At 37.3% G+C, this 20,052-nt stretch overlaps 3 protein-coding genes, 1 long non-coding RNA gene and 1 pseudogene across 10 annotated transcripts; 2 read left to right on the top strand and 3 right to left on the bottom strand.

Moving 5' to 3' along the window:
- Positions 1 to 437: 437 nt before the first annotated feature.
- On the top strand, positions 438 to 1,847 carry LOC147500766 (uncharacterized). Its single transcript, XR_015196515.1, has 2 exons — positions 438 to 1,754; positions 1,794 to 1,847. It is a non-coding gene; the product is annotated as an uncharacterized LOC147500766 (long non-coding RNA).
- Positions 1,848 to 1,885: 38 nt separating this feature from the next.
- Positions 1,886 to 7,022, top strand: LOC147500765 (protein disulfide isomerase pTAC5, chloroplastic-like). Of its 5 annotated transcripts, none has more exons than XM_086562370.1 (5): positions 1,886 to 2,134; positions 2,939 to 3,034; positions 3,211 to 3,303; positions 5,936 to 6,178; positions 6,439 to 7,022. In XM_086562370.1, the coding sequence occupies exons 1-5, from the start codon at positions 1,997 to 1,999 to the stop codon at positions 6,625 to 6,627; spliced, it is 759 nt and encodes a 252-aa protein (XP_086418496.1). In that variant the 5' UTR covers positions 1,886 to 1,996; the 3' UTR covers positions 6,628 to 7,022. The 5 variants fall into 5 exon arrangements, with proteins under 5 accessions (XP_086418496.1, XP_086418498.1, XP_086418497.1 ...); XM_086562372.1 differs by having other exon boundaries at positions 5,933 to 6,178; positions 6,522 to 7,022; XM_086562371.1 differs by having other exon boundaries at positions 5,933 to 6,178; positions 6,499 to 7,022.
- Positions 7,023 to 7,234: 212 nt separating this feature from the next.
- Positions 7,235 to 10,145, bottom strand: LOC147500764 (LEAF RUST 10 DISEASE-RESISTANCE LOCUS RECEPTOR-LIKE PROTEIN KINASE-like 2.4). Its single transcript, XM_086559420.1, has 3 exons — positions 9,042 to 10,145; positions 8,656 to 8,685; positions 7,235 to 8,569 (listed from the first exon to the last, which is right to left on the bottom strand). Exons 1-3 carry the CDS (start codon positions 9,790 to 9,792, stop codon positions 7,434 to 7,436), a joined length of 1,917 nt encoding a protein of 638 aa, XP_086415546.1. The 5' UTR covers positions 9,793 to 10,145; the 3' UTR covers positions 7,235 to 7,433.
- Positions 10,146 to 11,103: 958 nt separating this feature from the next.
- LOC147500763 (rust resistance kinase Lr10-like) lies at positions 11,104 to 15,293 on the bottom strand. Of its 2 annotated transcripts, XM_086562367.1 has the most exons (5): positions 14,923 to 15,293; positions 13,691 to 13,720; positions 13,234 to 13,263; positions 12,736 to 12,771; positions 11,104 to 12,646 (listed from the first exon to the last, which is right to left on the bottom strand). In XM_086562367.1, exons 1-5 carry the CDS (start codon positions 15,179 to 15,181, stop codon positions 11,484 to 11,486), a joined length of 1,518 nt encoding a protein of 505 aa, XP_086418493.1. In that variant the 5' UTR covers positions 15,182 to 15,293; the 3' UTR covers positions 11,104 to 11,483. The 2 variants fall into 2 exon arrangements, with proteins under 2 accessions (XP_086418493.1, XP_086418494.1); XM_086562368.1 differs by lacking the exon at positions 12,736 to 12,771.
- A 2,104-nt stretch (positions 15,294 to 17,397) lies between these two features.
- On the bottom strand, positions 17,398 to 19,931 carry LOC147500762 (rust resistance kinase Lr10 pseudogene; annotated as a pseudogene). The gene is made up of 2 exons (XR_015196512.1): positions 19,067 to 19,931; positions 17,398 to 18,977 (listed from the first exon to the last, which is right to left on the bottom strand). The product of XR_015196512.1 is annotated as a rust resistance kinase Lr10 pseudogene (transcript).
- Between the last annotated feature and the right edge of the window lie 121 nt (positions 19,932 to 20,052).

Raw genomic sequence — 20,052 nt, 5'->3', positions numbered from 1 at the left:
CCGTTCTAAAATAATATAGTATAAGTATGGAACGAAGGACCATTCTCTTCTATATAAAATTCAATCACTCTACTTGAGACAATATATTTACTAGAACAAATTCCAAAAACACCCTCCAGAATGAAGGAACAAATAATTGGAATGGGGTAATAGATAGACAATATTGCAATAGGAAACCCAGAATTACATGATGTATGGGGCACAGTATTGGCACCCCATAAATGGGACTAGCACCCTTTTGACAAAAAGTAAAACAATAATGGTTATTTCTTATATGTCCTTTTACACTCCACATGCCCATAGTTCTACGGCAGGCAGTTGCCGCGAGATCTCATATCCCACAATAGGCAGTTGTCGCGAGATCGCACAATCCACGGCATCGGGTTGCCGCGAGATCCCATATCCCACGGCAAAGCAGATTTGAGCGGCATTTTTTTTTTTTTTTTTTTTTTTTTTTTTTTTTTTTTTTTTTTCACTTCAAATTTTGCGTATTGAACACACACGACATATGGATACCCTATTTTCTTCTTTAAAGTTTCTTTATACACTCCAAGAACAACACCAAAACTATGACAAAAAAAATATACAATCGAGTCATAATTTTACTATCTCGCGGCAAATATTTTCATGTTATAAGAAAATTTTGTGATCAAATTAATGAAAAAGAGTTTTGATAGTTAACACAAGCAAAGACTCCATTTTAGTAAACAAAACCATCTCGCAGGAACTAACTTTTTTTACGGTGGCTATTAAAAAAAAAAAATTTAAAAAAAGATCTACGGCAACTACTTTCCGTGGGATATGGGATCTCGCGGCAACCTGATGTCGTAGATTGTGCGATCCCGCGTAGCTGCTTGCCGTTAGTGTTTTTTGTGTATTTAATGGAAGGGTGCTAGTACCGTTGAATTGGTCAAAGGGGCGCTAGTCCGATTTATGGGGGTGTAAAGATTAGAAATTAGAAACATACCTCTATCAGGAACAAAAGGATAGTGGATGCAAGTACGAAAGCTTGTACTATTAAACTGGCACCAGCCATTTTTCTCGCAGTAATCACATTCAGTAGTAGGCGGAGACCAGCCGAGCTTAAACCCTTGTTTTAATTGCTGTGTTAAGTTTTGTGCCAGGTCACTAAACGTTGCCACTACACTCTCCGAACAGGTTTTGTACCCGTCAAATCCTATTGGAATCTTACCTTCAATGAAAGCATAAGAACGTTCATTTGTGGTGTTGTCTAGACAAGGAATAAGCTGCTCGACATTTTGGGTATTGTTGGTGCAATTGTAGAAGACAATAGCACTGACATGTTCACCGAAGTAGCCCAAGTACGGTGTGGATTGTAACGAGAAATTTCTTCGTGGTTGAGGACAATCTTGGTCTACTATATCCACGTCCACTATTCTTACAAACTTCTTACTGTAATCTATCTCTCGCACAAGATAGTGGTGGTTGGAGATATTAATGACCGGACGGGAGTCTAAACATTTTATCACTAATCCTGGATATCCACTATCATTCAAAGTAAACCCAGAATCGACATACCCGTTATTTCTCACAATCTGGTCACCTGAATTAAGTCGGAACGGGTAATAAACAGAAAAATCGCCTGTACACTTCTCGGAAGTGACTAGAAGAATTCCATTGAGGCCGATGAGAACTAGGACGAAAGTGAGGAACTGAAGCAATTGAAACATTATGACAACTCCAATCTCACACACACATACTATACTTCTGATCTGTTTACAACTCTTGAGCAGGTCAGTGGAACAACAGGGACAAGATTTTAAATAATAGAGCTCATCTCCATAGACGACTTCATCAAGTCTTCTGCCATTCAATTCCACATAATGAATGTTTCAGCAATTATTTCAAATCAAATCCACATAATTGTTTTAGGCCCACTTGGTTTGAACCTTGTGCTCTCGTGGTAAAACCCAGCGGCTGAGACCAAGTTATTTTTCACAAACTTGACAAACCAAGAAATAAGTGACACGTTGGAATGCCGAAAGAGAATTCACTTCTTCAAGAGAAGGAGGGAGTGAAGGAAATGATGGTTTTCGATAGCGGAGTAAATGAAGATATGAAAAGGCCGAAGAATAAGAGGGTTTCGTCTTTGAGGAAAGGCTCAGAAGGCGAGGTTGGTTGATTGATTTTATTTATATATAATTTGAATTGAATAATTCCATATAAAATTTTTATGACACTTATGTATAAGATCTGTTACAGATGAAAAAGAATTGCGCAGACAGTTTCATGATGAAAAATAATTAAAGGACAATTAACATAACCACAGAAATGAGGCTAGTCAAGATAGACTGACATGATGCTTTATGGCCATAGTGTTATTAACTTATTACTACCTGGTGCTCTGCACTTCTGCAGAAATCAGATCTCTATAGCATTCTGGGTTGCGAAAGCGCTCTGCTTATAAACTTTTTTTTGCTTATTTTATATGTAGAAAGTAGTGAACTAGCTGAAACTTTCATAATCACATATCGTCTTATAGCCAGATATTTAAAAACATTGCGCACTGTCGAAGGATTTTGGGATATTAGATGTAAAGGTGATACTTAGCACATTTTACTATTTGAACTGGTCAGAAGGAATATATTGTAAATTGTGAGGATGAAAAGTCGGAGACGTTTTTTTGGACAAGAACTTGATTATGACCCACTATGCAAGAGGGAAAATGTGCTTGATAAAATTTATAAAACAAATATACTTAATTGTCTGTACTTGCACTTTATACCAGATAGCATCTCAGTTAGGATAGAGCTAAAATGTCATAGTAATGGGTGTATATTCGACAGGAGTAACCCAAGTTTGTTATGGTGGTAACATGAATTTCTTTGGTTTCTCACCTATAAGTTGAAACTCGAAAGTGTTAAACCTAAATCTCTGGAATGAAATTTGGATTCTAATAGGGGTGTGATCATGACAGGAAGCATTACAAAAACTGGGATTTTATTCAGGTGAGGAAGATATGGAGTTTTCTAGCTTCTCGAGTGGGACTGAACGTGCTGTAAAAACTCGGCAAGTGAGTGGTGTATTTGTTGCTTGCTCAGTCATTTTTCTCTATAAAATCATCAAAATGGTGGGAACTCAATCCTGTTTTTCACAAAAGAAAAAAAAAAGGGAGAAGAAAGAAAAGGAAAAGGAAAGTATTATAGTAATAACCAATATATAACTTAACTACTTCAAAAACGATGACAGGCCTCATTAGGTGCTTTTGAAGATGGAATTATGACAGCTGAACTCTTGGAAAAGTTATTTATGGCGCAAGGAGCAGTTGTCCCTAACTTTCATGTAAGTGTGGATTAGAGCCGAAAAGGTTTATTTAGTTAATCTATAGTGGAAACCTTGTTAATGCTTATGCTTCATGGTTTGTTGGATAGTTGGCATATAATGTCATGCTGCCTGCTGTTGGATACTATTACTTATACTGTTGGGATGTCGTCTATTAGTACCTGTTCCACTGCAATGTAGCAAAGTATCTCCAAGTGTCTTTTACTTTACAAGACATTGTTGGAGGTTATAATATAGTAAGTCGAAAACAAGAATAGCCTTCCCTTTCAATGGATAGATTAAGAGGAAACATAACTTGACACACAGATATGTATAAATCCGACATGGATTGTCCATTTTGAAGTCTTATATTAAGGAATGGCAACCCTTGGAACACCCAAGACCTGCTCGTTTTGCAGCAAGCAAGAACTATTGTATTTTTTATGCTCAAGAAGTGAAGATTTGTACAAACCCATTGCCTCACGTACCAAGTTCAGGATCCTCAACCAATCCATGCTGCTAAGATTAAGATGGTTTTGATGGGGCCATTTGTATGGTGTGCTTTGGAAACGTGTACAGCCAAGTCAGCAATGACATTGAATACAACGTTAGGGCGACGCCAGTTTTCATAGTGTTTTGACACTGATATAAAAGTAGACGGAAATCCTTTTGTCGGTTGAACTAGTTGATTGAAAATTTCTGTAGTTCTTCCCATGAACAACATAATTGTTTCTACTACTGAAAATGTGAATGGTACTTCTCATGGAACCCAAAGGATTTGAGTATCTACTTTTGGCTTGTAATTCGGATGTATTCCCTGACATAACATAACCACATGTGCTAAATCTGAAGAATATCACTGTTAAGCTATGGTGCATTACTCAATTTCTATGTCACAATTGAAGAGGTTTTCTTTTTCTGCCAGGAAAGTACAAATGGAGCTTCAGTTGCTTCTGTGACAGAAGTTTTGGAGATAAAGCAGAACTTTATAAAGGAAAATGAAGTTGCATAATTTGAGGCATCTCACCACCGTGTCTTCCTTCTTGGAGAGAATCGGTGGGAAGATTCATCCAGACTTGTGGGCAGAAACAAAGAGGTTTCAGCAAGCAAGGTGGGAATTTCAACAACAAAGTGTATTGCTTTTGTCATTGGGAGGGGCGTATTATGCACTGGTATGTCTGTTGTCTATTTGCTCAAGAATTTGACTTGTTAAGGCCGAAGGGAATTTATCTCTTATAAATATTTTAAAGCATAGTTATGTCCTTCTCCGTTTTGTTCTCAAGAATGGGAATTGGCTTTGATGGAACCTCTCCAGAAGGAAGATTACCGTATATCTCCCGTGTTTCTACTACATGTGTTTACATTGCCATTTGAAAGCAACCTAGTTTTCATTGATTTGTCATGAGATTGAATCCTTTGACGTTGCAGTTACAGATATAGTTTTGTGCAATTTTTATTTTTAACTACAGAGCTAAAGTTTTGCTTTCTAAAAATTAGTCTAATTTGTCATTGAAGTAGTGACGTTGAGATGAACAATAATCGTAGGAAGTCATTGCTGGGACTTCAAGATGGTATCTGAAGTGAAGTTAGCAAGACTTCAAGAGTGGGGTTCACGGGGAGGGTTTCATGTCCTGTAAGTCTCATAATGACTTCTTGCAGAATCAAAGTCTAGAATTGAGAACTTGGATCATACATTTATATCGTTAACCACAACACACTACAAAAATTTGTGTAACAACGTTAAGGTTTTGTAGATCGTATTATGAAAACAGAAATAGAACAGATAACTTTTGCCAAACTTAATTGGTTTTGAATAAGTTGGCAATAACTTCATAAGTAGAACATCTAATGTAGTGACAGTGTGACACTATATCTTCCTACAAATCCAAATTTGGCAGTAGACTAACTCTTATAACGACAAAGAAGAAAAATAGTGAAGATGGATCAAGAAAAGGATTAGGAAGCATTACCAAGTCATCAGTGTTCCTTCCAACATGTCTAGATGACATAATCTCGTGAAGATTCTAGATGACATAATCTGTGTATAAAGAAAGAAAATATACTAGGAATATACACAGATTATATCATCTAGAATCTTCACGAGATGAGCTGGAATTGTCATCTAGAATCTTCATTCAATGAGCTGGAGTGTCATCTCTTTCATTTTGATGCTCAAGAAGTGAAGATTTGTACAAACCCATTGCCTCACGTACCAAGTTCAGGATCCTCAACCAATGCATGCTGCTAAGAATAAGATAATTTTGATGGGGCCATTTGAATGGTGAGCTTTGGAAATGTATACAGCCAAGTCAGCAATGGCGTTGAATACAACGTTAGGGCGAAATCAGTGTACACAGTTTTTTTACACTGATATATAAAAGTAGAAGGAAATCCTTTTGTTGGTTGAACTAGTTGATTGAAAATTTCCATAGTTCTTCCCATGATCAACATAATTGTTTCTACTACTGAAAATGTGAATGGCTTCTCATGGAATCCAATGGATTTGAGTATCTACTTTTGGCTTGTAATGCGGATGTATTCACTAACATAACATAACCATATGCGCTAAAACTGAAGAACATCACTGTTAAAACATGGTGCATTACTCAATTTCTATGTCACGATTGAAGAGGTTTTCCTTTTCTGTCAGGAGAATGCAAATAGGGCTTCAGTTGCTTCTGTGACAGAAGTCTTGGAGATCAAGCAGAATGTTATTAAGGAAAGTGAAGATGCAGAATTTGAGGCATCTCACCAATGTGTCTTCCTTCTTGGAGAGAATCGGTGGGAAGATTCATACAGACTTGTGGGCAGAAACAAAGAGGTTTCAGCAAGCAAGGTGGAATTTCAACAACAAAGTGTATTGATTGTCGTGGGGAGGGGCGTGTATTATGTACAGGTATGTCTGTTATCTATTTGCTCAAGAATTCGACTTGTTAAGGCCGAAGAGCATTTGCCTTCTTATAAATATCCCCGTAAGCTTTGCATTTTTGAATGAGTGTTATCCCTCTCTTCTGGAAATAAATGTCCTTTGTACTAGTGATCAGACTGTCTATATCTAGCATATTTAGAAGTTAACAAGGAAGAAGCTAGATACAGATTCCCAAACTAGACTTTGGTTATAACTTGAAACTAATAATGGTCATTATTCTGTTTCAGAATGTGATGGAACTGGCGAACCAATATATATGTGGTACACTAAATAATTTTGCCTCACAGGCACATTTTCAATTTGTTTGCAGTTTCTGGAATGGGTTGACAAGGGAACAAAATGTCCATACTGTGAAGGCCTTGGCTACAACATTTGCGATGTATGTGAAGGGAAAACACTTATCCGTGCATGATTAGTGACTACAAACATGTATATGCATGCTGGATTTTAAAATGTATAATTTACATGGATGTTATTACGAGGACATCTTACCTTGTCACAGTAATTACGGCGGCATAGGAAGTAGGAACAGTAGTCTATGCATTACAATAAGATTTCGGATAGAGAAAATGGATGTATTTTTCAATAACACCCACACCAAAGATGCTCTTTTTAAAGCATGGGTATGCCCCCGTTTTGTTTTCAAGAATGGGAAATGGCTTTGATGGAACCTCTCCAGAAGAACGATTATTGTATACCTCCTCTGTTTCCAGTACATATGTTTACATTGCTATTTGAGAAACTAAATTGAGGTTCATGAGCCAATTATTTTTCATTGATTTGTCATGAGATTGAATCCTTTGAAGTTGCAGTCACAGACTTATTACAGCCAAAGATTACGATGGGCAGTTTTTATTTTTAACTACAGATTTATAGTTTTACTTTCTAAAAATTTGTCTAATTTGTTAAGTAGTAATATTGAGATGAACAATAATCATATGAAGTTCCTGCTGGGACTTCATAACGGTATTTGCCGTTAAGTTAGCAAGAGTGGGGTTTCAAGTGCAAGCTGTACAAGGACTTCTTGCAAAATCAAAAGGTCTAGAATTCAACCTCAGATCACAAATTTACACGGGAACCACGACACACTACACAAATTTGTGCTACAACATTAAGGTTCTGTACATCGTATTATGAAAACAAAAATAGAAGAGATAATCTTTGCCACTCATTTAGTTTCGATAAGTTGGCAATAACTTCAGAAGTAGAACATCTAATGTAGTCACACTAAATCTATTACAAATCCAAATTTGGCGGTACACCAACTCGAAGAAAATAGTGAAGATAGATCAAGAAAAGGATTTGGAGGCATTACCAAGTCATCATTGTTTCCTTCCAACAGGTCTACCACTTTACTCATTGAAGGCCGATTTGTTGGGTGTGTTTGTACGCACCAAAGAGCCACTACAATCATCTTTTTGGTCGTTTCTTCCTCAAACATCCCATTGGATTCTTCTATATTAAAGTCTGGTTTAAGATGATTATATATCCACTGCGGAAAATATATCTCACTCATGTTCTCTGCGGCTGCATCGATGTTCTTTCTTCCCCCAATCATTTCTAACACCATCATTCCATAACTATAAACATCCGACTTGTGAGAAACCCCACCAAAGTTTCTACAACAGACTTCAGGTGCAATGTAACCAATAGTTCCTCGAGCTCCAACCAGGGACACAACACTAATTTCTCTCGTTGGACAGAGTTTAGCCATCCCGAAGTCGGAGATTTTAGGGCAGAAGTCTTCATCTAGGAGGATATTGTGAGGTTTTATATCGAAATGCAAAATGCAGGTGTTACAACCTCGATGCAAGTACTCCAACCCTCTAGCAATGCCAAGTGCTATGTGGTATAGCTTTTCCCATCCCAAAGGAGGAGGTGTGGTGCTTGAGTTGTTCTCATTGTAGATAAACCTTTCGAGAGATCCATTTGACATGAATTCATACACAAGCGCTCTTTTGGTCCCCTCACTACAAAAGCCCAGCAGGCCAACGACATTAACATGGTTCGTCCTGCCAATCGTAGTGACTTCATTGATAAATTCTTCTCCGTTCTGCTTGGAATCTTTCAACACCTTAACTGCCACTAGGCGGCCATCACAAAGCTTACCTTTGAATACACAGCCATAACCTCCTTGGCCCAATGTATCCTTGAAAGAATTGGTCATTTTCTTAATATCTGAATATTTGTATGTCTGTAGAGCAAGACATCTATAGTTCTCCAAGAACACTTCCACATTTGTTGGACTTTTGTTTCCGTTCCTCCAATGAGAGATTACTAAGTATAATGATGAAGAAACAGTCCTCCCATAAATAACGAGTAAGATGAAACATAATACTCCAACTCCAGTAGAGACACCTATGAGCAGAAAAGGCAAAATAAGCTACATCTTAGAAGTATCAAAGAAGGTAGGATTCTGTGAAGTATATTCATAGTACACTCACCGATCATGACCTTTGATCCGGTAGTTTTGCCTGTAAGTGCAAGCATGAAATTTTCATTAACAATACATTAAATGAATGACCGTCACTTACTAATTTACCCTACTATTTTTTTCAGAAGTAAAGATACTGAATTTAATACTGAAACTATTTTGTTGAGGTAAAAACCATAAAAAAACAAATACACCACTCTATCAACTGAAACCTTATCAAACAAAAAAAAATGAATTCTCCCTTCTATGATAGAAGTATGAATATTTGGGTTTACCTTTTGGTTGGGGATAAAATAATCAGTACAGAGGATAAATAAGATTCTCGATCAATAAGACATTAGTTGTTGAATATCTATGGATTAAAGTTGAACAGATCGTCAAGAGGGAAAGATATACCCGGATGTGTCTGTGGACAGATTCTATCCCTGAACTCTCCATTGTTGCAGTGGCAACGAGAAGCACCAGTACTATTGTACTGGCACTGTCCACCAGATCGCTCGCAATCCTCACAGTCACTAGGCGCCGACCAGCTTAGCGGAAATCCCAATTTTAATGCCTGTGTGATATTCCTGTTTAAAGAGACATCAAAGTAGAAGGCGTCAAATAGTACCTCCACACTCTCCTCACAGTTTCTGTACCAGTTAAATCCTTTTGGAATGTTATCTCGAACGAAAGCATAAGAACGTTTACTGGTATTCCTGTTGTTGTTGTTGTTGTTATTCTCTAGACAAGGAAGAGCCTGCTCAACATTTCCAATGTTTGTGCAATTATAGAAAATGTTCATATTGGCTTGTTTACTATAGTAGTGTAAAGACGGTATGGATTCTAATGAGACGTTCCTTCTTGGTAGAGGGCATTCTTCTTTTTCTATATCTACGTCCACCACTGTTACAATTTTCGCTTCATAATATATGCGTTGCACATGATAGATGTGGTTTGAGATATTAATGAACAGACGATATGGATACTCTGAACATTTGATCAGTAGTCCTGGATATCCATCATCACCGACAATAGCCCCATCATTAATTTGATACCGAAATGGATATCGAATATTAGTAGCTTCCGGACAATAACTGGATGTTTCTGCAAGAACTCCATTCAGGCTGATAATGATGAACGTAAGGAGTTGAAGCAACTGAAACATGACTACTTGAATGTTGAGCACATACTACTCCTCTAGTCCTCTGCTAATCTTCTTTTATTTCTTGGTCACCAACTCAGTTGACACAATGTTCTGTATTTCTAAGTCATCTGTATACAATTTTAAGCAAGAAGTGAAACAACAAAGCCAACTAGAAACTTCAATTCATTTAGCTTTACATGTGCTAAGATGGAAATGAATGTTCTTAGACATTGTAACTGAACCAGCAAGAACGCTCCGATTATGAATGCCAAAAGCCACCTACCTTATAGAGCTGCATTATACTACATCCTCATGTGGCACCCACTTCAACCTTCACAAAATTTATGAATTCAGTACTCATGGTAGGTTGCTGCAACAACTACATAGCATCCAATAAGTAATAACTTGTATACTTTAGACGTGGTGGAATTTTTTTTGATATCTCTGATCTTATCTTGACTTGAGGAGAATCTCCTTTACTGTACGAATGTATTTTGATTTTTTTTTCTCTCTATATGTTGAGTTACTTGTGAACTATATACGAGGCCGTAAATATGTATTAGGGGTCCCTAGTGGCACCACATGGAGCCTTTAAATTCGATAAGATGACAGAGGACAGGTGCCTGTCGCCTTACACAAATTCTTAATTGGGTTTACACTATAGTGTAAACTGTAAAGCTATCATTTTTAGGCCAAAAATTTGCGTAAACTAAATATTCGGTTGTGTCATGTGTTGTAAAATGTCTAACAGTTTGAGGCTGAATAGAATACAATATATCAGTTTAACCAACCTCAACCTATAGAAACACAAAAATGAAAAGTACATATTCCTTTGCATCAAGTTACACCATCGGGCTAAAGATGTCAAACACAGAACCTGCAAAAATTACCTCAAAAACGGGGTTGAGAAGAAATAAAAAATGGCTAAATCTACTGTGCGCGAGATGTAGGCTACGCCCTCACATCTCGGCCACTCATCACAAAGGGGGTGCGTGTGTATTGTATCAAGAAGTAGTGATCCACGGCCCTCACTTCCTGCGCACGATACATCTCGCGCACCGAAGTAGTGCTCATAAAAAATAGCCTAATACGTTTAATTTAACTAAAAAATAAGAGAAACAAAGTCCGAGCAATCCTAAATTTACCATTGACATTGAGAGAAATTGACATCATTGGATTGTTTAATAAAGCCCTGTATCACCGAAGAGTCATATGCAATTATGCATGTAGCTTGAAGATCGATCTTGTCATTGGAAGATAACAGTTTGAAAAAAGAAGCTATAATATATCTTTTACTGTTGCTGAAAATTAGTACAATAAGACCCTTCCCTATCTAAATTTCTTTTCTTTTTGCTGGGTAAGTTAAATTGTATTAAAAATAAAACAAAAAAAAGGACAAAAGGTGTTTAGGAAGGCAGCAACAGGCTGCTTCTCTAAGGTATAAGGTCAGGCTCAATCAAGCATCCATTACTTCCATTTATAACTATGGAATAAAGTATATTTCACTGAAATCTATAAGAAATTTGGAAAGGCCCTTCCCATTTGTGAATCCACTCTGGTTTGCCTTCATAAACAACTCACTCATTCGCTGTAAGAGTTGTAGCAGTCTTTGCCAAGGTGTCAAGTGTCAGCAGTGAAATTGTCTTCCCTAAAGATAGTAAATTTCAAGAGCAGTGTCGTAGCACAAATCCCAATTATTTGTAGAGTAACTCTTATAATGATGAAGAAGAAGATTGTGAAGGATTTGGAGGCATTTGCAACTCTTCATTGTTTCCTTCTAACATCTCCACCACCTTGCTTATTGAAGGCCTATTTGTTGGGTGTGTTTGTATGCACCAAAGAGCCACAATGATCATCTTTTTGGTTGTCTCCTCCTCAAACATCTCAGAGGATCCTTCTATATTGAAGTCCGGTTTAAGATGGTTATATATCCATCTTGGAAAGTAAATCTCACTTATGTTCTCCACTGTTGCATCAATGTTCTTTCTCCCACCAATCATTTCTAACACCATCATTCCATAACTATAAACATCCGACTTGTGAGACACTCCTCCGAAGTTTCTAAATGAGACTTCGGGTGCAATGTAACCTGGAGTTCCTCGAGCTCCAAACCATGACAAAATACTGATATCTCTTGTTGGACAGAGTTTAGCCATCCCAAAATCGGAGATTTTTGGGCAGAAGTTTTCGTCTAGAAGGATATTGTGAGGTTTTATATCGAAATGCAAAATGCGGGTGTTACAACCACGATGCAAGTATTCCAACCCTCTAGCAATACCAAGTGCTATTTGGTAAAGTTTTTCCCATCCCAAAAGAGGCCTGATACTTGATTCCTTGTCTTTGTAAATAAATTGTTCGAGTGATCCATTTGGCATGAACTCATACACAAGAGCTCGTTTAGTTTTCTCAGTACAAAAGCCGAGAAGGCTGACCACATTGACATGGTTAGTCCTGCCAATGGTAGCAACTTCATTGACAAAATCTTCTCCCTTGCCCTTGGATTCATTTAATACCTTAACGGCCACTAAACGGCCATCACGAAATTGTCCTTTGAACACACAGCCATATCCTCCTTTGCCTACTATATCCTTGAATGAATTGGTCATCTTTTTGATATCTGAATATTTGTATCTTTGTAGACCAAGGCATTCATAGTTCTCCAAGAACACTTCCACCTTTGTTGAACTCTCCGCTTTATTCCTCCAACAAGAGCATAATGAGGAAATAATCTTCCTATAGTTCTCCAAGAACACTGCTTCCACATTTGTTGAACTCTCCACTTTATTCCTCCAACAAGAGCATACTGAGAAAATAATCTTCCTGTATAGTACCAATAAGATAAGAAGTACTACTACTCCAACTCCCGTGGATACACCTATAAACAAAGAGATAGCTTTTAAATTTAAAAAATGCAAATGTTTTTATAAAGAGCTAATCAAGATATGTATTATATAGTAAGCTCACCAATTATGACCTTTAATCCAATAGGTTTGCCCGTCACTGCAAGCATGAGATCGTCATTAAAATCTCATTCGGCACTATGTTAAACATCTCAATAGCTCACAACATCTAACTAGCCCGTAAAATTGGGTTAAACCCCCCCCCCCCCCACCAAACACACGGTCAACTTGGTTTGACGGTTAACTTTTAGGTCAAATAACTGAAAATGACACAACTGCCCCCACCTATGTAAAATTGAACATTTTCTTTTTGAAAACAATGAGGGCATTTCTTTCCCATCTAGTAGGGGATCCTAACTAGCTCATCTAGGGGTACTAGTTAACCCCTATAAAAACTTGCTTCTTGTTAGTGGGAAAAAAAAAAACAAAAAAAACAAAAAAAACAAACAAACAAACTTGCTTCTTATTGTCTAGATGACCACTCTATCATGTTATTTTTACGATGAAAAAAAAAGGCTCCCTTGGATGACATAATCTAGTATAAATATGGATGATGGATTACCTTTTGGCATGCGCCGTCCAGTAGAGTTACCTACAATGTAAGCATGAGATTGTTATTCGTAATACATAGAAAACAACATAACACGATTAGCATCCCACATACTATTTTTATTTGAAAATTTGTTGTACCCTTCCTTAAGAAGATAATAAAGGTCTAGATGTCTAGCTAGGTTCATTTTGGCATGTAAGCGTTGCTTGTTTCCTACAACACTGTTAGTAATGTGACAAAGTAAGTCGCCTAATCGCCGTCTGGGGCAGAAAATACAAAAAAATCTACTTGACAGGAAAGAACAATCTATATCGATCACAAGAATCAGGAAACTAGTTGTGGTGTATTCATAAACTATCTGGTGCTTGGCAGTAATGACTTTCCATCAAATGTATCTATATTTTTTTCTTTTTCAATTTGTCTGTTCAAAAATATTTTTGTAAAAGTATGGATATGATGCTGGGTTTACCTTTTGGCATGAGTTGTCCAGTAGAGTTGCCTACAATGCAAGCATGAGATTATCATTAGTAATACAAACCAAACAACGTTATAAATTTTTGTAATTCAGACTTTGTTTTATCCTTCCTTAAAAAAATAATAAAGGTCTAGAAGTCTAGCTAGATTCATTTGGGCATGTACGCTTTGCTTGTTTCCTACAACATCATTATTTATGTGACAAAGTAAGACGCCTAACTGCGTCTAGGGCAAAAAATACACAAAAATGTACTTGACCGGAAAGAACAATAATTTACATCGATCACAAGAATCAGGAAACAAGCTATGGTGTATTCATAAATTATCTGGTGCTTGGCAGTAATGGCTTTCCATAAAATGTACCTATATTTATCTTTTTCAATTTGTCCGCTCTAAAATAATATAGTAGAAGTATGGAATGAACGACCGTTCTCTGCTATATAAAATTCAATCACTCTACTTGAGTGTTTGAGAGATGAGAACTTCAGACAATAATATATATAGTAGAAAGAATGCCAAAAAAACTCTTCTGCCTTCAGAAGGAACAAAAATAATTGAAACAGGGCAAGAGCATTCCCAATGCAGATGAATATCAAGGGGATGTGACAATATTCACTTCTAAATGGTCAAAAACCTTTGCCCAATGCAAAGGTGAATATCAAGGTGACTATTTTCCCAAGTCAAAACGAAAGTGAAACCTTCAACCAAGATAGTAGCTAAGTTGGGAACTTCAGACGGAATGTTTTATTCCGTCTCGTGTGTTTTTTTTTAAAAAATCGGTTTTTTTTTTCGTACAGAATGTTTCATTCCGTCTCGCGTGTTTTTTTGACTTTTTTTCGGGTTTTTTTTTAACTTCAAACGGGATGTTTCATTCCGTCCGGCGCGTTTTTTCGAATTTTACATTCAGACGGAATCAAACATCCCGAAGAATAATAGTCACATTTGCATTGGGCAGCCTTACCTTGTTTTTCACCAAAACGGTAGAAAAGAGGAGAAATAGAGCTGACGTGGAGGTGAATAAGAGTGGTTGCATTGGGAATGCTCTAATAGATAGACAATAATGCAATAGCAAACCCAGCATTACATCATGTATACACACAAGTAAGAATTCCACTCCACCATATTATGGAGTTGCTGTAAACACACAAGTACGTTGTTAAAATCAGGATCATCTCTAAGGAATAAGTTGAAACAAGAGAGTAAGCGGGGAAGAAATTAGGAACATACGTGGATAGATTCTTTGCGCAAACTTTCCAATTTTGCCGTTGCAACGACGAAAACCTGTACTATTATACTGGCACAGCCCCCCTGAACTCTCGCATTCCTGACATTCAATTGGCGTAGACCAGCGGAGCTCAAACCCTTGTTTGAGCTGTGCCAGGGCACTATAGGGCGAATCACTACGATAGGACGAATCGGTTTTTAAAAACGGTACCACCAGTCTCCGAACAGGGATCCATTGTAATGCTATACCCAAGGACAGCATAAGAACATAGATTGGTATTGTTGTTGTCTAGACAAGGGAAAGGCAGCTCCCAACCTTCGCCATAAGGACTGCTGTTGCAATTGTAGAAGAAGGTCATATTATTGGGAGTAGAATAATCCATGGACCAAAATATCGCCGATATATCCGATATATCGCCGATATATATCGGTATTTTGGTACAGCGACATCGATATTTCCGATATATATCCACCGAATATAAAACTCTTTTTTTTCCGATATATATCGGAATTTCCGATATGAAACTTTATATTGCCGATATAATCGATATTTCCGATATAATCGATATATATCAGTTGACTTTTTGACCATTTTAAAATATAAATCCGATATTTCCAATATATTTCCAATATATATCCAATATTTCCGATATTATATTTTCGATATATCCGATATTTCCGACATTTTAAATAGTTTGGACTGGTTACAAAAAAAATAGATATATCCGAAATATCCGATATATATCGGTTTTTGAGTACACCGATATATTGATCGATATCGATATTTTGGGCCTTGGAATAATCATCGTAGTGTAAATACGGTTGCAATGAGAAATTTCTTCGTGGTTCAGGACAATCTTGTTCTATATCCACGTCCACTATTGACAAACTTTTGTAGTCGTAGTTTATGTCTCGCACAAGAGAGAGATGGTTGGAGATATTAATGACCATACGGGAGTCTAAACATTTTATCACAAATCCTGGATATCCATAATCACCAATAGACCCGTCAAGAAATTCAAGTTGAAACGGGTAATAAACGGGTAATGAACAATTATCGGAAGTCACTAGAAGAATTCCATTCAGCCCAGTGATAACTAGGACAAAAGTGAGAAACTGAAGCAATTGAAACATGACAACTATACTTCTTCTTCTTCTGATCGATCACCAAAACACCATCTGTTTACAACTCTTGAGCAGCTCAGTGGAACAACAGTAACAAGATTTCTTTTCTTATTTTTTTCGGATAGGCAAGCGGAGAGTTCATCTATCTTAAAGCGCATAGACGACTTCATCAAGTCTTCTGCATTATTTTTGGGGTGATGGACTGATGGTCATCGAAAAAATAATGAAGTCCACAGTGTGGTTTCAAATCCATATAATGTGTGGTCAGAATTATTTTAGGTTCACAGTTGGTTTCTTGACTTGACTAGTTCAGATATTGCGTGCATATCACGTCGACGAAGATGCAACATATGTGGGTTCGAGGTCCAAGTGTCCAACTCAGCTAATAATGCAGAGAACTATTTTATCATTCAGTGTCCTCTATATGGGAAATGATTATTTACAAGAGATAATTAACCGAGACCCTCCTCAATTTTATTACATGCTTTCCAAGAGACTCCCCATCCCCAGTATTTATTTCCTCTGGAAGGGTTACAGGGGAGCAACAAAGATTAGTATCAACCTCCCTGCACAGAGGGCTTCTGTTAACAAATAATCAACATGAGCACTGAAACACTTCACTGCTGAAAGCCTGAAACACTTTGTTTTCTTTACTAGTTTCGGGACGACCGGACACCACCCATGTCAATTGTCGATCGAGGCTCTCCCATTGCTTGATGTGTACAATTTGTCCATCATATTGATCCCCCGGGCCTGAAGAATAGCCTTCGACAAAGCTAAGGCCCATTGCATGGCCCAAATTGCTAGTGGTCTCATACTCTCATATATATTGGAGATTTTTGTGACTATGATTTACTTGTGTATTTTATGATATACATAAAGAAGGTCACATTTCACCGTTTGCAGAAGGCATTGAAACCCATTGAAGACTCAGAGATGGCCTGATTAGGACCTAGCTTGCACCACATGTAGCCCTTTAAATTCGATAAGATGACAGAGGACAGGTGTGTGTCGCCTTATACAAATTCTTAATTGGATTTACACTGGTGTGTAAAGCTATCTTTCCGCTGTTGATCTTTTTGGGCCAAAAATTTGCATAAATCTAAATAATAGATCATGGCGGTTGTGTGATATGCTGTAAAGTGTCTAACATTTTGAGGCCTTGAGGCAGACTAGTCTACACACAATTTCAATTTAACCAACCTCAACCTATAGAAAACAAAAATGCCCCAAGTAAATATTCCTTTGCATCAAGTTAAACCATCGGGCTAAAGATGTCAAACCCAAGACCTGCAAAAATTACCTCAAAAACAGGGTTGAGAAGAAATCATTTGTAGTCAAATACGCAAATACTTATTAAAAAAAAACGAACACTTCTTAATTTACCACTGACATTGATAGAAATTGCCATCATTGGATAGTTTAATAATGCTCACTAGCACCAAAGAGTCATATAGAGCTTGCAGATTGATCTTGCCAATGGAGGATAACAGACGGAAAAAGGAGCTATAACATATATTTTACAGTTGCTCAAAATTAGTACAATGAGACCTGCTTCCATATCTATATTTAACGAGCACTAGTGTCCTGGCACAAATCCCAATTCGATTGTAGAGTACTCTTATGACAATACCGAAGAAGAATGTGAAGGATTTGGAGGCATTTGCAACTCCTCATTGTTTCCTCCTAACATCTCTACTACCTTGCTCATTGAAGGCCTATTTGTTGGGTGTGTTTGTATACACCAAAGAGCCACTATGATCATCTTTTTTGTCGTCTCCTCCTCAAACATCTGAGAGGATCCTTCTATATTAAAGTCTGGTTTAAGATGATTATATATCCACTGTGGAAAGTAAATCTCACTCATGTTCTCCACTGTTACATCAATGTTCTTTCTCCCACCAATCATTTCTAACACCATCATTCCATAACTATAAACATCGGACTTGTGAGACACCCCTCCAAAGTTTTTAAACGAGACTTCAGGTGCAATGTAACCTTGAGTTCCTCTAGCTCCAAACCAGGACAAAATACTGATATCTCTTGTTGGACAAAATTTAGCCATCCCAAAATCGGAGATTTTTGGGCAGAAGTCTTCGTCTAGAAGGATATTGTGAGGTTTAATATCTAAATGCAAAATGCGGGTGTTACAACCACGGTGCAAGTATACCAACCCTCTAGCAATACCAAGTGCTATTTGATAAAGTTTTTCCCATTCTAGAGGAGGCGTGATACTTGATTCCTTGTCTTTGTAAATAAATTGTTCGAGTGATCCATTCGGCATGTACTCATATTTAAGAGCTTGTTTAGTTTTCTCAGTACAAAAGCCGAGAAGGCTGACCACATTTACATGGTTTGTTCTGCCAATGGTAGCAACTTCATTGACAAAATCTTCACCCTTTTTTTTTTTTTTTTATTGGTAAGCCTGTTTTTAAATGAGATCAGTAACTCTTTGATGCTAGCGGGGTTCGAGCCCCAGACCTTTGGTATCATCACCCAAAGGTTTTACCGACTTTGCTAGTCGGCACCTGCAAAAAAATCTTCACCCTTGCCCTTGGATTCATTTAATACCTTAACGGCCACTAAACGGCCATCACGAAGCTGTCCTTTGAACACACAGCCATATCCTCCTTTGCCTAATGTATTCTTGAATGAATTGGTCATCTTCTTGACATCTGAATATTTATATCTTTGTAGACCAAGACATCCATAGTTCTCCAAGAACACATCCACATTCGTTGAACTCTCCTCTTTATTCCTCCAACAAGAGCATAACAAGGAAATAATCCTCATGTAGTTCTCCAAGAACACTGCTTCTACAGTTTTTGAACTCTCTGTTTTATTCCTCAAACAAGAGCATAATGAGGAAATAATCTTGCTGTAAAGTACCAATAAGATTAGAAGTACTACTCCTCCGACTCCAGTGGATACGCCTATAAACAAGAGATTGCTTTTAGATTTAAACCTGCAAATGTTTTTATAAATAGTTGATCAAGTGATATGTAGTATATAATAAGCTCACCAATTATGACCATCAGTGTAGTTTTTGAGCCTGCAATGCAAACATGTGGTTTTCGTTAACATATGCATGGCATGACCATAGTTACGAGTTCATTTTATTGAATTGTATAAATATTTTGTTGTGCTTTTTTCTGTTAGAATTTTGAGTGCATTATATGATGATTATGCTCTCTATTTCCATTCCTAATACCATCCATATTTGAACTGCTGTCTGAGAAGTGAGTTTACATATATTCTAGAGTTGTGGAAATTAAATTAAAAAATCTCAATTATAATTTTCTCTGTAAGACTGAAACTTCGCCAAAAATTGCTATTTAGAGTTGTAGTTTTGTACAGGTTAAATCCTTCTGAAATGTTATTTAGAGTGAAAGCATAAGAACGTTCATTTCTGTTGTTGTTGTTGTATCTGTCTGGACAAGGAAGAAGTTGCTCCACAGTTGGGGTACGAGTATTGTTGGTGCAATTGTAGAAGATGGTCATATTGGCAGTAGACATTTCTTCGTGGTTGAGGACAATCTGGTTCAGCTATATCCACGTCCACTACTGTTACAAGTTTCCGATTATGATCTATGCATTGCACACGATAAAGATGGTCGGAAACATTAATGACAATTCGGTTGGCTAAGTATTTGAGCGCTAATGCTGGATATCCATTGTCACCAAATTTCAAGGGATCACCAAACGGGTATGGAAGATGAAACCCAGCCGAACAATTAGTGGAAGAAGACAGTAGAAGAATTTCATTCAAGCTAATGACGATGAAAGAGAAGAATAAAAGCAATTGAAACATGACCACTTGAATCCTACACCCACAATCTACTTATTCCGTATCACCAAAGCATCATTCTAAGCAACGAGAAGAACAACTGTGATAAAATTTGCAATAACTGGTCTTCATTCTTATATATTTAAGAAAAGTAAGGAAACAACAAGAACATTGCAACAAAAAGATACCAAGAAATGCCCAAGACTCCCCCCCGTATGTAA

Source organism: Coptis chinensis, chromosome 5 (assembly GCF_015680905.1).
Source record: "Coptis chinensis isolate HL-2020 chromosome 5, ASM1568090v1, whole genome shotgun sequence".
NCBI classification, from domain to species: Eukaryota; Viridiplantae; Streptophyta; class Magnoliopsida; order Ranunculales; family Ranunculaceae; genus Coptis; species Coptis chinensis.
This window is presented reverse-complemented; position numbering and strand designations above follow the sequence as displayed.

Bases quoted from the DNA above. Each gene is read 5' to 3' on its own strand.
- LOC147500765 (XM_086562369.1), top strand. From the start codon at position 1,997: ATGCCGAAAGAGAATTCACTTCTTCAAGAGAAGGAGGGAGTGAAGGAA. The intron at 3,035-3,210 runs GTGAGTGGTGTA...AAACGATGACAG, and splicing joins GTGCTGTAAAAACTCGGCAA to GCCTCATTAGGTGCTTTTGA. The intron at 3,304-5,932 runs GTAAGTGTGGAT...CTTTTCTGTCAG, and splicing joins CAGTTGTCCCTAACTTTCAT to GAGAATGCAAATAGGGCTTC.
- LOC147500764 (XM_086559420.1), bottom strand. From the start codon at position 9,792: ATGTTTCAGTTGCTTCAACTCCTTACGTTCATCATTATCAGCCTGAAT. The intron at 8,686-9,041 runs GTATATCTTTCC...TTGCACTTACAG, and splicing joins CTGTCCACAGACACATCCGG to GCAAAACTACCGGATCAAAG. The intron at 8,570-8,655 runs GTGAGTGTACTA...TTCTGCTCATAG, and splicing joins CGGATCAAAGGTCATGATCG to GTGTCTCTACTGGAGTTGGA.
- LOC147500763 (XM_086562367.1), bottom strand. From the start codon at position 15,181: ATGCTGTCCTTGGGTATAGCATTACAATGGATCCCTGTTCGGAGACTG. The intron at 13,721-14,922 runs GTATGTTCCTAA...CTTGCATTGTAG, and splicing joins TGCGCAAAGAATCTATCCAC to GCAACTCTACTGGACAACTC. The intron at 12,772-13,233 runs GTAATCCATCAT...TCATGCTTGCAG, and splicing joins TGGACGGCGCATGCCAAAAG to TGACGGGCAAACCTATTGGA.